Source organism: Solanum verrucosum, unplaced genomic scaffold (assembly GCF_900185275.1).
Source record: "Solanum verrucosum unplaced genomic scaffold, falcon-dt-bn FXZP01000003.1, whole genome shotgun sequence".
Classification (NCBI taxonomy): domain Eukaryota; kingdom Viridiplantae; phylum Streptophyta; class Magnoliopsida; order Solanales; family Solanaceae; genus Solanum; species Solanum verrucosum.
Genome location: NW_026020120.1, coordinates 19,141 through 35,818, shown reverse-complemented (window position 1 = coordinate 35,818; position 16,678 = coordinate 19,141). Strand labels below are relative to the sequence as shown.

At 40.3% G+C, this 16,678-nt stretch overlaps 1 protein-coding gene across 1 annotated transcript; it reads left to right on the top strand.

Moving 5' to 3' along the window:
• Positions 1–11,290: 11,290 nt before the first annotated feature.
• LOC125825719 (uncharacterized) lies at positions 11,291–15,345 on the top strand (the record flags this gene model as incomplete). The annotated part of the gene is made up of 5 exons (XM_049505033.1): positions 11,291–12,393; positions 12,844–13,100; positions 13,542–14,176; positions 14,294–15,088; positions 15,226–15,345. Coding segments are annotated over 5 exons (2,910 nt in total), but the record flags the coding sequence as incomplete, so codon positions are not given.
• Positions 15,346–16,678: the final 1,333 nt, after the last annotated feature.

Genomic DNA, 16,678 nt, shown 5'->3' with positions numbered 1-16,678 from the left:
GGAGCCACAAGCTCAAACATCCACAGAAAGTAGTGTAAATACAATTTAAGCACAAAGCCCAAATATAAACAAAAATGAACATCAATAGCACACAAAGGTGGGACTCACCCCACCACAAATAAAAACATTTGTCCTCAAATGCAAATAACATAGAATTCGAAATGTAAAATAAAGAAAAATAGATATGGAGGTAAAAAGGTGATCCTGGCTAATCGGTCGCTCCATCTGCCTGGGCTTCAGTGCTCGGAGTGACTCCAGAAAGACTAGCTCCACTGAATCCAGCAACAGGTGCTAACAAAGCCTGCATAACATCATCTATCATAATTGCTTCTATCTCGGTCAGGTCTTCATCTGCAGCTCCCTCAGTCTCCTCATGTATCTCTTCATCAGTCTCTGCTTCTGACTCAGGATCGATTGTCTGCTCCGCTCTATCCCCATGTCCAGTGGTGGTCTGAGGCATCTCAGGCACGTCTGGAATTTCCACTGTTCTAAAGACCATGGACACATCAGTGGACTTTAGGTGGTCTACGTCTTTTCGCAACTCAGCAATGACATCTTTTAAAGTCGTCACCTCCTTTGTGGCCCCTTGGTTGTGTTCACACACCACTATCCTGGACGCTAGGGGATCAATGATAGTGTTTAAAGGTGTTACAACATCAGCTAGGGCAATCTGGATCATTCGCCTCTAGATTGGCAGTCCGATGATAAGCAGAAAGGGCCAGCTGTCCCATCCGGCGTAGGGAAGCTTCGGTTAGTGGAGGCCAAGAAACAACAGCAACAATAGTGGGTCTGGGAAACTAGGCAACAGCAGAAGAACTTGGAGTATCAGCAGGAGTTGTAGTGGTAATGGATATACCTGAAGGCCCAGGGGTTGGAGTAGGCAGAGGTGCCTCTGTAGGTGATGATTCTGTCTTTACTAACTCCACTGATGCTGCCTTCTTCCTTTATGCTTGATCCTTAAGGTACTCGAATTCGATCCTCCGGATATCTGTAGAGGCTGTGGGCATCACTTCAACATCTTTCTTGGCATCCCGAGGTACCCGAGCTTGTTTGCACAATTCTGTGATCAGTACTGGGAATGAAAGTGAGGTCTGGCTCTGCCTTGCATGCATGAGTATCTCTGAAGCAATGATTGTACCCAAGTTTATCTGAGTTTCCTCTATGATGCAACCCTGGCAAGGTGCCTTGGCAAGGCGAAAGATCGATTCATTCTGGGATGGCATGATCGTGATGCTGATAAAACTGAACCAGAACCTTGCTTCTATGTTTAGTTCTTTCTTTTCAATCGAAACTCCTTCCGTCAACCACTTCGGAGTCTCTCATCAGAAATTAGTGGGGCTAACCACTTTTTCATCTCATCCAGCTTTTTTGTTCTGATAAGTGCTGGCAGTGATTACCAATATTCGTGGACATGCCCAAGACTGCATTGATCGCCTCGTTATCACACTTCACCCTCCTGCCTCTAACAACCACATAGTCCACTTCTTTGAAGGCTGTTGTTGGCTGCTTTTTTCTGGGGTATTAGTGCATTATATGCACTATAGAACTCTCTTACCCAATTTGGAATATAAGGGCCACGGGGTTTGGTGAAAATTTGGAACTTATGGTATCTCAGGCACTCTATTATCTCTGGGTGCCTGTCTATAACCCCATCTATGGATGATACACTCAAATTACACCTCTTTTCAAAAGCATAAGCGATCGTTATCACGTAAAGAACCCAACTTGTAGGCTGGGGTCGATCCCAGGAGGAATATGGTTTAGACTTAAGTTCAATAACGATTATATTTGTTTAACCAATGTATTTTCGAGACAAATAAGTAAAAAGGGAGGAGGGAGACTTGTGTAATTTTTTTTGGAAATTATGAAAGTAATTAGTAAACAAGATTCAAACTTTTGTCGTTATCAAATTGAGAAAGAAACTAGGGCGTACGTGTTCCCCGTAAGCTCATAACTTCGTAATCCTAGTAATAGCAATCCCTTCCTAGTGTATTACATGCAAAGCGATAAGTTATGTATCTCTAAATCCTTGGTCAGACATCTAAGGAACTTCACCCAGCATCTTGGTCCGGCTACGTGTGTATAATTTACGAACCCTTACCATTACTTCATATTAGATATCACATTGATGTATGACATAGTTTTCACCCTCGCACCAATCGACATTAATTCTATTAGATAGTATCACACTAAATCTATGTTGCTAGTTCTTTTCTTATTAACTACCTCCTTGGTCCGGCAAGTAGCAACAACGCGAGTTCTAACGTTGCGCACCATTAAAAATACTTCTAGATGAAAGAATTATCAATGCATGCAAAACACTATTTGGGAATTACTCAGTTACTATTCGTACTTCGTTAATCGCTCATGGTTCCCACAACCCTAGTTGTGGATTTAGTTACCCATATTAGCAAGAAAACAATTCATAATGTTTGAAGAATAAAACATGAACTTACGTAGTAGAGTAGAATAATCCCAGAATTTCAAAGTAAAAATCACCAAAACGTGCTTAGAAAATTAAGAATTGCTAAAGTTGCAAGTTAATCTCCCAAGCCAAAAACTAGAACTAAATTAATAAAGTCTAACCCCCAAAAATGAGGTTTACATGCCCTATATATAGAAAAATAAGTGCTAAACAAAATAAGGAAATAATGTTTCAGGATGCAGTTTCGATCGACGATACTGACCTACGGATCGTGGATTGATGTACGGTTCGTAGGTCCCTTCCGTGACTCAGGACTTAAGCAAATTTCTAACTTCAAAATCTTCAAATCTCTGAACCAAATGACGGAGCACCATTACGGACCGTGGATTGATCTACGGTCCATGAATCCTCCTCCGTAGCTCCATACTTAGAATCTTCAAAATCAGGTACTGGAACCCCTCTCTGAATCATTTGACGGATCAACAGTACGGTCCATAGATCAATCTACGGTTTGTCGATTGCAACCGTGGTTCCACACTTGGTTGAGAATTCCCTGATTTTCCTCAAGCCCTGCCTGTCCATCTACGACACCCATCTACGGAGCGTGAATGGACCTATGGTCCGTGGATCACCACCGTAGATGCCCTTTTCTGCACATCCTTCAGTTGCGTTTTTCAGTTTCCACGTCTGAACATATTTCCTGCAAACATGAGAAAAATACATAAAAACCAATACAAAATGGCCCTAGACACACACAACTCTTAAGTGAAATGTATTAAAAATACCGTAAACTCACGGTATATCAACACCCTCAACTTAAATTCATTTTTTGTCCTCAAGTGACGCACTAAAACTCTAAACGACACTTTGTATAGAAGCAAGCATTTCAAGCACAAGCAATCACATGGCTCGCTACCCCGACTCTCTTCTCGAGTGCAAATCTTTTCTCTCAGACTCAACAAGCTAACTTGTGTGGATCCAAACATGACAAAGACTGACCCACCAACACACAACATACACTGTTTTACTATCACCAAGGTGCCAACTTTCCGACAATGTAACTAGTTCCCTTACTTCAAACGAAATCCCTTTTTCACACAATAAATTTGATTTTGAGTGCAAGGATTTATTCAACACTCACACTCAGAAATAACTTCAATTACAGTTAGTGCTTAATACCATAGAGTTGCCCTTATTTTCATTGCTTAGACTCTCCAAACTAGGTTCTAGGATCACTATAGGACTTTCTTGGCTTGTAACATAGGCTCAGGGTCAGGTGTGGTACATTTGGGTACATTTTAGTGACTTTCGGCCCTCCTTGACATTACATTAGGCTTTCTACCTCTTTTTGCCCTATTCTTGACATCCTACCATTTTACCTTCTTTCCCTTGATTCTCTTCAACCATGGATGCCACTTTAGACTTTGTAGCTCTTTATTTTTCACTTTCATCTTTTTCTTGCGTTTTATTCTTTTCTTTAGCTTTCAACAAGTCACATCCTTTCCTTTTTTTTTCTTTTTCTTTTTTTAACATCAAACTCTTTTTGTACCCATTTTTCTTTCGGTTTCCTCTTTCATAGCCACCCTCAACTTATGGATTTTCCATTGGTTGAGGTGCACAATACCCGATGTCGGATCAGGGGCAAGATTGAGGTTACTTTTTACATTAGCCACACTCAACTTACGCTTTTGGCCTAAGTCGAGGTGCACATGCCCAAGGAGGGATCGAGGCCAACATAGTAGATTATGCGAAGGTGAGTTAGGGGTTTAGAAAGAAATGGTCTAATTTAAGCTCAAAGCATTTGGATCAAAGGGAGCATTTATTTCATTTGGTTGGATTCTTCTTTTAGGTAATTTATGGACTTATCAGAACAAGGGCCTATGATCACTTCCTAGCCTCTAGAGTAGATTGTCTTAGCAGGACTAACCGGGCAAGTTATAGATTGGTACAAAAACTGTTTGAACAATCAATTATTCTCACACACTTTTGGCACATAGTTTCATTATCAGATTATCAGATTACCCAGTTCAAGTTTTAGCTTAAGTCATTCCATCAAGTTGGTTCATTATCATGTCATACTCAGAGCCAACACATTCAACTCGTTCTAGCCTACAGATTTTAACACATATCACAAAAGTTTTTGGACGGGTATTATTTCTTTCAAAAAGTTTCATATTTTTTCTATCATGCTTCATTCTATCTCGTGCTTCTACACATACAATCCTAACACCTGCTGATTCAATAGAAATTAAGCAGTCTCTTGGGGGAAAAGAAACAAGCAAGAAAACCCCAAGAGAGGATTATGAATTGGGTTACTCAGACTTCACCCTATCACTCACAATCCATTTACCCCACCCCAACGAAAAATAGGTGCAATTGTCCCCAATGCACGCAAAGAGCAATAAAAAGTAATAGATTTGGGTGAAGCAAACATGTGGCACATAGCGCCGATGAACCATCAACAAGCGGGTGGGTCCGGTTTCCTGGAGCCAGCTACAACAACATTGGGGCCACCCTGAGTAGTGCCCACGTCAGCAATCACAACACCCTCAGTAGTGCTATCAATCATTCTAACTGCACCATTAGTGGTGCTCACATCATGACTCTCAATAGTAGGAACCTTAACAACGGGCATAGAACTTGAAGCCTCACGCGCACTCTCACGAACCTTTTGCTGGCGCAACTCCTCATCTATAATAGAGGCTTTTCAAGCCTGTTCAGTCCGCTGGCGCTCCCGCTTGTTTGCTTGTCCCTCTTCAGTAGTTTCAAAATTTTGGCTGGAGCGGTGCCTCTTCCCACGAGCACGGGTGGGCTCGGGCTGTGCAGTTGTGTCCTCTCTGAATAGAGCATTGAGTACAGTATCATCAGCCAATGAAGTGGGTGCAGACTCTGGATGATCTGTGGGCACATCAAGGATGGAATCAACGTCAGCCCAGAGACTGTCCAACTCAGTCCAAATGGAGGAAAAATCTGTGACCGGGGATGGCCGTGCGAGTACTCTCAACTCGAAGGCATCCAGGCGCTTATGAACGACCTGAACTTTCTGATCCATCATGGTTTCCATCCTCTTCTCCATCCTAGCCTCAGAATCTGCAATGGATTTCTGCATCCATGGCTTCACATGGTGAAGTAGTGTGGCCATCTGCACCTCCAATTTCTGAACTCGAGCTAACGGTACAACAGTGGCTCTAGAAGGCGGGGTGGCTATAGAAGAGCTATGGGCTTAACTAGCGGCCTGAGAAGAGGAGGCTGGGACATCATCAGTGTGTGCTGGAGGGGCAGGCTCATCACCCTGCATCTGCTCCATAACATTTACTAAATCAGTACCCAATGGCACATCGATCCGCGACCTTCTGTGAGGTGCTGCCACATTTGCCTCGTCCCGAATCAAGCCAATATTTAGGGTCCCCGTTGCTTGTATCAATTAGTCACAATGCCAGATCGGCACGCCAGAGTCCCTACATAGTTGAAAAATAAGGCACGGAAAAGGGTAAGTAGTGGAGGTCTTGAACGCCCTCTCATGAATCTCTGCCAGCAGTATGTAAGTGCATTGTCGGCCTTTGTAGGCGACACTCTGTTCCGCACCAGCAACCAAACAAACTTGGCCACCAAATTCAAGGTGGCCTTTCGAATTCCCAAACGTGGTGAGCTAACCCACTCCGCACGCTCTCCATCTGTAGCTATGTGCCTGGCCAACCATAGTAAGACAATCTCCCTCTGTTCGGCATTACGCGTGAAGGCTCCACTCCTCACAACATCCCATCTGTAATCAAATTCAGCCCTGTTGAGTGCCCAAGTGTGATCAGGGCCAGGGCCATAGAGGAATCGACTGATGGTGGTATGTGATATGTCCATTGGAAAACCTCGCACCATAGTAGAAGTGAGAGGGTCCTGGGTTGTGGTCTTGGACCGTTTGTCAATCGAACCTCAGAGAGTGGCAGCATATGAGGCATAGAACTCCCGCACAATGTCCTCGCTATAAGTCCCAGGGTCTTGATCTATCCAATAGCACTTGTGAAGCTGAAAAAGCCAGTGGATGCCGGGAATAGTGTGTAAGCTCCTCGTGAGGACCCTATGCTCTTCAGTAATAAGCCGGGCCATCTTCTCTTTATCATTCCGCATTATGTCATCCCGATAGATTTGACATTGCCCCTCAACACACCATCTGTTTGGCTCCCCAGCCATCGGATCAGGATTGTAGCTTTGTGGCACCGGGACTTCTCCCGAACTAGTGGTCTCATCAGACGAGGCAACTTTATAATGTACCCTGAGCCTGTGGTGGATCCAGAACCGGAGCTGGAAGCATGGGCGGGCATAGAGAAGGAGGCAGAGACGGACTTTGATCCGGAAGTAGAACCAGTCTCAGAATCGGAAGCAGAAGTAGCCGGTGACCCGATCAGTGTGTTCTCCTCATCAGACTGGGAGACAGTGACTACATCGGTGACCACCTGTCGGGATGTATTCTGGGTAGCCCGTAGTGCATTCGGGGATGTCCTCGTGGCCGTTGGAACATATGCTGGATCTTTTTTTGCGTCAGTGTCTTCATCAATCAACGTAAAAGTAGGCTGCACGGATTTTGATTTACCCCTTTTGGAGTAGGTCACTTGCTTCTTAGGCACCATGGTACCTGTGGATGTCTAATTAGTACCAAAATAAACTCATAACACACGAAAAGATTTTAGAACTAAAAACGAACAAAAATGAAAAACAGAAAAAAAAATCTGACAGTGGCTTCAGTGGCCACCTACGATGGGAATCTACGGTGGGCATCTACGGTTCGTAGGCTGACCTATTGTCCATGGGTCCCTTCCGTAGATTAGAGGTACAAACGTGCAAAACAGTCTATAAATTGATCTACAGACCGTAGTCCACTTCTATGGTTCCACACTTAGTGAAATTCTCATGTGCCACCAACCACGAACCTGATCTACGGTTCGTATATTGACCTATGGTCCGTAGACGGGGTCTCGTGGATGGGATATGTGCCAAGTTTCAGGCATCCTTCATGTTGACCCTAATTTGACCAATTTCAACAATATCACCTAATCTAATCATGCATTTCAACAAAAAATATGCTAGTTCGTCATTCTAAGGGTTTCGATTACTAAATTCACAGGAATTGCACAAAAAATTAGGAACCCTAAGTCGAAACTTGCATTTAGACTCTCATTACACTGGTTTTATACATTATAAAGACATACAATCACTATTAGCATGCATTTACATACAATCAACTACCCAAGGTCAAGACCCAATTCTGGACTTTCTATAATCAATCACTGAATCGAAATTCTAACTGAAAGGAAAGTCTATTACCTTACAAGCAATGGGAATGAGGTGATTGTGTGATGACTCGAGATTCCAACAACCTTTTGCTCGCCTTTCGCACCGAACCTGGACACCGAACCTTTGAAAATGGGGAATGGGATAGAGTTGGGGGAGGAGAGAGTGCTTTGTGAAATGGGAGGATGAATATGGGGTGATTGATGGTGGATCTATGGTAATATGGAGTGATTGGAGTAGTTAGAGGGGTGTAGAAACGGTTTGGGAGTAAAAACGAGGGAAGTGGGAATGATTTGAAAAAGAGGGGGTTTTATTTAAAAGATGTCTGGGTTGGGTCAGGCAGACTAGGGTTGGGACCCACAAGACCCCGTCTACAGTCCGTGGGTCTATCTACTGTCCGTAGATGAGGACCATAGATCACACTTGCACTTTTAAAAATTCAGAAACCTTACCTGGGATCTACGAACAGCATCACGGTCCGTGGAATGAACCACGGACCGTCGATGGGGTCCGTAGACCTCTGCACCAGACCTTTTTCTGTAGATTTTGCTTTTCGTCCCTGCACATGTAGCACCCATTAGGCCTTTCTTTTTACATTTTCTGGACACTTTTTAGACACGGACTCTATGCTATATCTAGCCAACACTAACAAAAAAAAAGCACCTATCTAAAGGAATACAGAAAATCAACTAAACAAAGAAAACTACTAAAACGAAAACCTATAGTTGGCTAGATTGTACATCTTGGGTTGCCTCCCAAGCATCGCCTGATTTAATGTCCTGGCACGACACATGCCTCTTGATTACTCAAACTTCATCAAGAACATAGGCCTCAACAACCTCTTGCACACTTCCGCATTTCCCAGATAGATCTTGATCCTTTGCCCGTTTACCATGAACCTTGTTCCTTCACTGTTCTCAAGCTCAACCGGTCCATGGGGAAGCACTTTTGTGAGCAAAAATGGTCTGCTCCATTTGGACTTGAGTTTGCCCGGAAACAAGCGCAACCTAGAGTTGAATAGAAGCACAAGATCACCCACAACAAATTCTCGCTTTTCAATTCTTTGATCATGATACTTCTTCATCTTCTCTTTGTACAAGGCTGAACTTTCATAAGCTTTTAGGTGAAACTCATCAAGCATATATTCGAGTCATTCATTCTATGATTAGATGCGGCGCCCCAATCCAAATTTAGCTTCTTCATCGCCTACATAGCCTTATGCTCTAGTTCTACCGGTAAATGACAAGACTACCCATTTACAAGTTGATAAGGAGACATACCTATGGGAGTCTTATATGCAGTGCATAGGCCCATAGAGCATCATCAAGCTTTCTTGACCAATCCGTTCTATTAGTATTCATAGTCTTTGCCAAAATCTATTTGATCTCTGTATTGGACATTTCAACTTGCCCACTAGTCTGCGGATAGGAAGCTCTACTCCATTGAAGGACAAGGATGACGCTTTAGAAACTCCAAGAAGGCCCATAACAAGATCTCAAACCAAGGAGTTCAATGATAAGCTCAATGGGCTTCAATCGCTGATCCAAAGGTTTCTTATTGGGGAAGAAGAGCTCAAGCCCAAGGGAGAGGAATTGTCCAAATGCTACAATTATTTGGTGGCCCAAATTCAAGCCCAAGATGAGGAATTTTAAGGTCCAATTTCGTGCAAAAAAGGTCAAGAAGAGTCCAAGAATCAGCCACAACAAGAGTTGCTTTCTGCCCAAGTTTTGAGAGAAGACTAGTCAAACTTTCCAAGATTGTCAAGATTCTTTTCCTAGTTGGGATTTACCTTATTTATTTATTTATATATAGGTTATTAATATTTTCCTTAGTCTATTTATGGTCTCCTAAGTACCATTTAATGCTTTCCTAGAAGTACTAAATTTGTTCCTAGTTAGGTTACTTTATTTCCTTTCTAGAGTAGGATTCCTTGTAATTGTTTTTTTAGGGTTTGGCTTCTTGGACGTTTTTCCCTTCTCCTATATATAGGAGTCCTTTTCATTCATTAAAGACAATTTAGATTGATATTAATAATATTTGTGAGAGTTCTTTGAACCTTTGTGACTTGTTCTTTGAGAATTTATCTTTAAACCTTTACTAGTTTCATAGTTTAAGGTATAAAGTAACTTCTTCTTGTGATATCTTTGGTTTCTTTTTGGTATTCTTTAGAAGGTGATTAGTTTCTACATACTAATTATTGTCTTTAGTTACTCATAAAGCGGTCAAGATCCGAATCTATCGTTTTGATTCGTTTTCTCAAGTAAAGGCGTTAGATTTCTTCCATAAATCTATACGTTGTTACTTGGATCTTTTCAAGGCCTTAGAACATCTAATCTTTGGAAATTCGTGGATCTTTCCTTCGAATTTCCCATATCTTTATTTAGTTTTTTTGTTTCTTTTCTTTGTGCTTCCGCATTCTAATATTTAATTCTCTATTTGTGATCTCCCTTAACCTTGCTGTTATCAAGTGGTATCAGAGCGGTTCTATCAAGATTCCGTTCTTGATAAGTCTTGGGATTTCTTCTTAGAGCAACAAAAAAAAAAAAAAAAAAAAAAAAAAGCGTGAACAGTAGCGTCGTGAAAAAAAAAAAAATTATTACAGTTGCGTGAACAAAAAAAAAAAAAGTTATAACTTGGTCTCTAAGAAATCGGATTACTTGTCCTCCAAGAAATTTGATTACTTGATACCCAAGAAAGCTTATTACTTGCTATTCAAGAAATCTTATTACTTGCTCTCCAAGTAAACTTATTACTTGCTCTCCAAGTTTTGCATTAATTTGTTTCCAAGCAAGAAGGTAGCAAGAAGAGGGGATTCTAGACCTTTAAGAATAAGAGGAATTTTATTTTTTTTCGTTCTTATAATTCTAAAATAAGTTCCTTTTTATTCGCGTTTTGTTTCAACTAAATCCTACTTGTTCTAGGACTAGTTCTTTACTTTCTTTTGTACCCCAAGATTCCATACTTTATTACTACGAACTTGATACACGTTTTGGTTTAATTATAAATCTACAAAGTATTCTCGTTCAAAGGTGATTTTGAGTGGAATAAGGCAAGTGTGGGTGAGTTTAAAAGAGGGTAAAAGCCATATTAAAAGTGTGATACTTGATCATTTATTCTTTTTTTTTTTTTTAGATGTCTAATTCAGGTGGTGATGAGGAAAGGGCTCGTTTAGAAGCCGAGGTCAAAGGAAGGAACGACTTCACCCTTCAAGCTATGCACCAACAATTTGAGAGATGGACCCTTCAATTTCAAGAGATGAGGGATATGATTATCGAGCAGAATGACACCATAGCTGCAATTAGGAGGGAGAATAATGTTGTACCCCCAAATAATGTTAGACCCCAAGTTAGAAGGAATGTACCCCATATCCCTTTTGTAAATCCTGAATATGATAATGATGATTTTGATGTTGAATTTAATCTAGAAAGAAGAGATAGGAGGGGACAAAGAGGTAGAGTAGAAGATGATAATATAAATAGTATAAAGATGAAGATGCCATCTTTCAAGGGGACAAGGGATCCAGACTTGTACCTTGATTGGGAGAGACGAGTTGAAGCCATCTTTGATTGCCATAACTACTCTGAGGGTAAGAAAGTTAAACTTGCTGTTGTTGAGTTTTCTGATTATGCTGCTTCTTGGTGGAAAAAGCTTGCTAGGGACAGATTGCAAGAGGAGTTACCACCTATTGCTACGTGGGCAGAGATGAAGAGGGTAATGAGGAAGCGATTTATTCCATCATACTTCCAAAGAGATCTACAATCTCGCCTTCAACGCTTGAAGCAAGGCTCCATGTCGGTGGATGAGTACTTCAAAAGCATGGATATGGCTATGATCCAAGCTAACTGCATGGAGGAAGAAGAGGCTACAATAGCTAGATTTTTAAATGGTTTAAATACAGAAATAGCTAATGTAGTAGAGATACAACAATATGTAACTTTAGATGAGTTAGTTGATTTGTCTGTAAAAGTTGAAAAACAAATTGAGAAAAAGCAGCAAAATAACTCATGGAGAAGTCGACCAAACACTATCTCTAAGAAGCCATGGTCAACTCAAGAGGGGAAAGCTCCTTCCAAACCTCAAGATGATAGAGGTAAAGGTAAGGTTGAGGAGGGAGGTAAAACCTTTAATCCTAAATCTTCTAAACCTTCAAGTTCTATTCAATGTCACAAATGTCATGGAAGGGGGCATATGATGCATGAATGTCCAAGTAGAAGAAACATCCTACTTAGAGAGAATGGAGAATATGAGAGTGAAAAAAGTGAGGGGGAAGAAGAAGAGGGAGAAGGTGTAAGTGAGGAAGATGATTTGGAACTGCCTAATGATGGTATAATTGGGGTGGTTAGGAGAATTATGACTATCAATTTGGGTAGTGTTGATGAAGGGCAGAGAGAGAATTTGTTTCATACTAGGTGTGGGATAAAAGGGAAGACTTATTCTATGATTATTGATGGGGGAAGTTGTGCAAATGTGGTGAGTTCATACTTGGTGGATAAACTAGGAATTGCATGCATGAAGCGCTCTACCCCATATAGGCTCCAATGGTTGAATGATTGTGGAGAAGTAAAAGTAAACAAACAATGCATGATTTCATTCAATGTTGGTAGGTATGAAGATGAGATTCTTTGTGATGTAGTTCCAATGCAAGCATGTCATGTTTTACTTGGCCGACCTTGGCAGTATGATAGGGATACTACTCATCATGGGAGAAAGAATAGGTATAGTCTTCTGCATAATGGTAAGAAGTATACTCTTGCACCATTATCTCCTTCTCAAGTGTTTGAAGATCAAAAACGATTGAGGGAAACAATGGGAAAACAAAAGGGAGAGGTAAAAAGTGAGCTTGAGGGAAAAGAAAAAGGCCAAGAGATAGAAAAAAAGAGAGATGGCCGAGAGAAAGAGAGAGAGGGCAGCGATCTAAGTAAAGAGGTAAAAGAGGGTGTGAGTAAAAAAATAAAATGTTTTGGTGAGAGGAAAGAGGCTAAGGAAAAGAAAAATGAGAGCCTTTATATAAAAGCCAAAGAGTGTTTGAATGCTAGGAGAGAGGGACTGCCCATAATACTACTTACTTACAAAGAAGTATTGATTAATTTTGAACAACTAACTCCTTCTTTGCCAAATAGTGTTTCTTCTCTTTTGCAGAATTTTGAAGATGTTTTTCCTGATGACACTCCAAAGGGATTGCCACCTTTGAGAGGGATTGAGCACCAAATAGACTTTGTGCCTGGGTCTCAACTTCCTAATAGGCCTGCCTATAGGAGCAATCCTGAAGAGACCAAAGAATTACAACGGCAAGTTGAAGAATTGCTTGTAAAGGGATTTGTTCGAGAGAGTATGAGCCCATGCTCTGTTCCAGTCCTATTGGTCCCCAAAAAGGATGGAACATGGAGGATGTGTGTAGATTGTCGAGCCATCAACAAGATAACGGTAAAGTATCGCCATCCTATCCCTCGTCTTGATGACATGTTGGACCAACTGTATGGTTCCAAAATCTTTTCTAAAATTGATCTAAAGAGTGGTTACCATCAGATTCGTATGAATCCTGGAGATGAATGGAAAACTGCTTTTAAGACCAAATATGGACTTTATGAGTGGTTAGTTATGCCCTTTGGCTTGACTAATGCACCAAGCACTTTTATGAGACTAATGAATCATGTTTTTAAAGATTTCCATGGAAAATTTATTGTGGTGTATTTTGATGACATCTTGATCTTTTCTCAAAATCTGGATGAACACCTAGAGCACTTAAAACAAGTTTTTGAAGTTCTTAGAAATCAGCGCTTATTTGCTAATCTCAAAAAGTGTACTTTCTGTGTGGATCGTGTGGTTTTCTTAGGTTTTGTGGTCAGTTCTAAGGGAGTTGAAGTAGATGATGAGAAAATCAAGGCAATAAAAGAATGGCCTAAACCTAATAGTGTAACTGAAGTTAGGAGTTTTCATGGACTTGCTAGTTTTTATAGGAGGTTTGTGCGAGACTTTAGCACCATTGCTGCTCCTTTAACTGAAGTTATTAAAAAAGATAAGGTTTTTACATGGGGAAAGGAACAAGATGATGCATTTAACTTGCTGAAGGATAAATTGTGTTCTGCGCCTCTTTTGCAATTGCCTGATTTTTCTAAGTCTTTTGAAGTTGAGTGTGATGCCTCTGGTAAGGGCATAGGTGCAGTTTTGATGCAAGAGTCCAAGCCAATTGCCTACTTTAGTGAAAAGCTAAGTGGAGCAACATTGAACTACTCAACTTATGATAAGGAGCTATATGCCTTGGTGAGGGCGTTAGCTACATGGCAGCACTTGTGGCCTCGAGAATTTGTGGTCAAGACTGATCATGAGTCATTAAAATACTTGAAGAGCCAAGGTAAACTTAGTCGTAGGCATGCTAAATGGGTAGAGTTTATTGAAACTTTTCCTTATGTAATTGCTTACAAACAAGGAAAGGAGAATGTGGTTGCTGATGCACACTCAAGAAGGTATGTTTTGATCTCTACTCTTACTTCAAAGTTATTGGGTTTTGACCAAATCAAGTTCCTCTATGCTAATGATTCTGATTTTGGTGAGATTTTTGCTGAATGTAAGTTAGGTCCTTTTGAGAAATTTAATCTTCAAGATGAATTTCTATTCAAGGAAAATAAATTATGTGTTCCTAACTGCTCGTTGCGTGAACTATTTGTTAGGGAAGCACATTGTGGAGGGCTAATGGGACATTTTGGTGTACCCAAAACACTGGAAATACTTTCTGAACATTTTTATTGGCCTAGCATGAGAAAGGATGTTGAAAAAGTGTGTTCTTATTGTCTTGAATGTAAACAGGCTAAGTCTAGAACATTGCCGCATGGTCTTTATACTCCTTTACCTGTTTCTAATTCCCCTTGGATTGATATTTCTATGGATTTCATATTGGGGCTGCCAAGGACTAAGTATGGTAAGGATAGTATATTTGTGGTAGTAGATAGATTTTCTAAAATGGCTCGTTTTATCCCATGTAAAAAGACTAATGATGCATCTCATGTGGCTGACTTGTTTGTAAAGGAAGTGGTTAAATTGCATGGAATACCTAGAACTATTGTTAGTGATAGGGATGCCAAGTTCTTAAGTCACTTTTGGAGAATTCTTTGGGGAAAGTTGGGAACTAAATTGCTATTTTCTACATCTTGTCACCCACAAACGGACGGGCAAACGGAAGTGGTTAATAGAACTTTAGGGAACATGTTGAGGGCTATTTTGAAAGGAAAGTTGACTTCTTGGGAAGATTACTTACCTATTGTAGAATTTGCTTATAATAGGACCTTCCATTCTTCTACTGGTAAGACTCCTTTTGAAGTTGTATATGGATTCAACCCCCTTACCCCCTTGATTTATTGCCTTTGCCTACTAATGATTTTGCTAATCTTGATGGTAAGAAGAAGGCTGATATGATGAAGAAAATTCATGAACAAACAAGGCTTGCAATTGAAAAGAAGAACAAGGAAGTTGCATTGCGAAGGAATAAGGGCAGAAAATATGTTGTTTTTAAACCTGGTGACTTGGTTTGGGTGCATATGCGAAAGGAAAGATTTCCTTCCAAAAGAAAGACCAAACTAGATCCTAGAGGAAGTGGGCCATACAAAGTCCTTGAAAGGATTGGAGACAATGCTTATAAACTTGATCTTCCTGGTGAGTTCCAAGTTAGTGCTACTTTTAATGTTTCTGATCTTTCCCATTTTGATGCAGATTTGAATTCGAGGACGAATTCTCTTCAAGAAGAGGGGAATGATAGCATCCAAGGAAGCTCTACTCCATTGAAGGACAAGGATGACGCTTTAGAAACTCCAAGAAGGCCCATAACAAGATCTCAAACCAAGGAGTTCAATGATAAGCTCAATGGGCTTCAATCGCTGATCCAAAGGTTTCTTATTGGGGAAGAAGAGCTCAAGCCCAAGGGAGAGGAATTGTCCAAATGCTACAATTATTTGGTGGCCCAAATTCAAGCCCAAGATGAGGAATTTTAAGGTCCAATTTCGTGCAAAAAAGGTCAAGAAGAGTCCAAGAATCAGCCACAACAAGAGTTGCTTTCTGCCCAAGTTTTGAGAGAAGACTAGTCAAACTTTCCAAGATTGTCAAGATTCTTTTCCTAGTTGGGATTTACCTTATTTATTTATTTATATATAGGTTATTAATATTTTCCTTAGTCTATTTATGGTCTCCTAAGTACCATTTAATGCTTTCCTAGAAGTACTAAATTTGTTCCTAGTTAGGTTACTTTATTTCCTTTCTAGAGTAGGATTCCTTGTAATTGTTTTTTTAGGGTTTGGCTTCTTGGACGTTTTTCCCTTCTCCTATATATAGGAGTCCTTTTCATTCATTAAAGACAATTTAGATTGATATTAATAATATTTGTGAGAGTTCTTTGAACCTTTGTGACTTGTTCTTTGAGAATTTATCTTTAAACCTTTACTAGTTTCATAGTTTAAGGTATAAAGTAACTTCTTCTTGTGATATCTTTGGTTTCTTTTTGGTATTCTTTAGAAGGTGATTAGTTTCTACATACTAATTATTGTCTTTAGTTACTCATAAAGCGGTCAAGATCCGAATCTATCGTTTTGATTCGTTTTCTCAAGTAAAGGCGTTAGATTTCTTCCATAAATCTATACGTTGTTACTTGGATCTTTTCAAGGCCTTAGAACATCTAATCTTTGGAAATTCGTGGATCTTTCCTTCGAATTTCCCATATCTTTATTTAGTTTTTTTGTTTCTTTTCTTTGTGCTTCCGCATTCTAATATTTAATTCTCTATTTGTGATCTCCCTTAACCTTGCTGTTATCACTTATGCTCTAGTTCTACCGGTAAATGACAAGACTACCCATTTACAAGTTGATAAGGAGACATACCTATGGGAGTCTTATATGCAGTGCATAGGCCCATAGAGCATCATCAAGCTTTCTTGACCAATCCGTTCTATTAGTATTCATAGTCTTTGCCAAAATCTATTTGATCTCT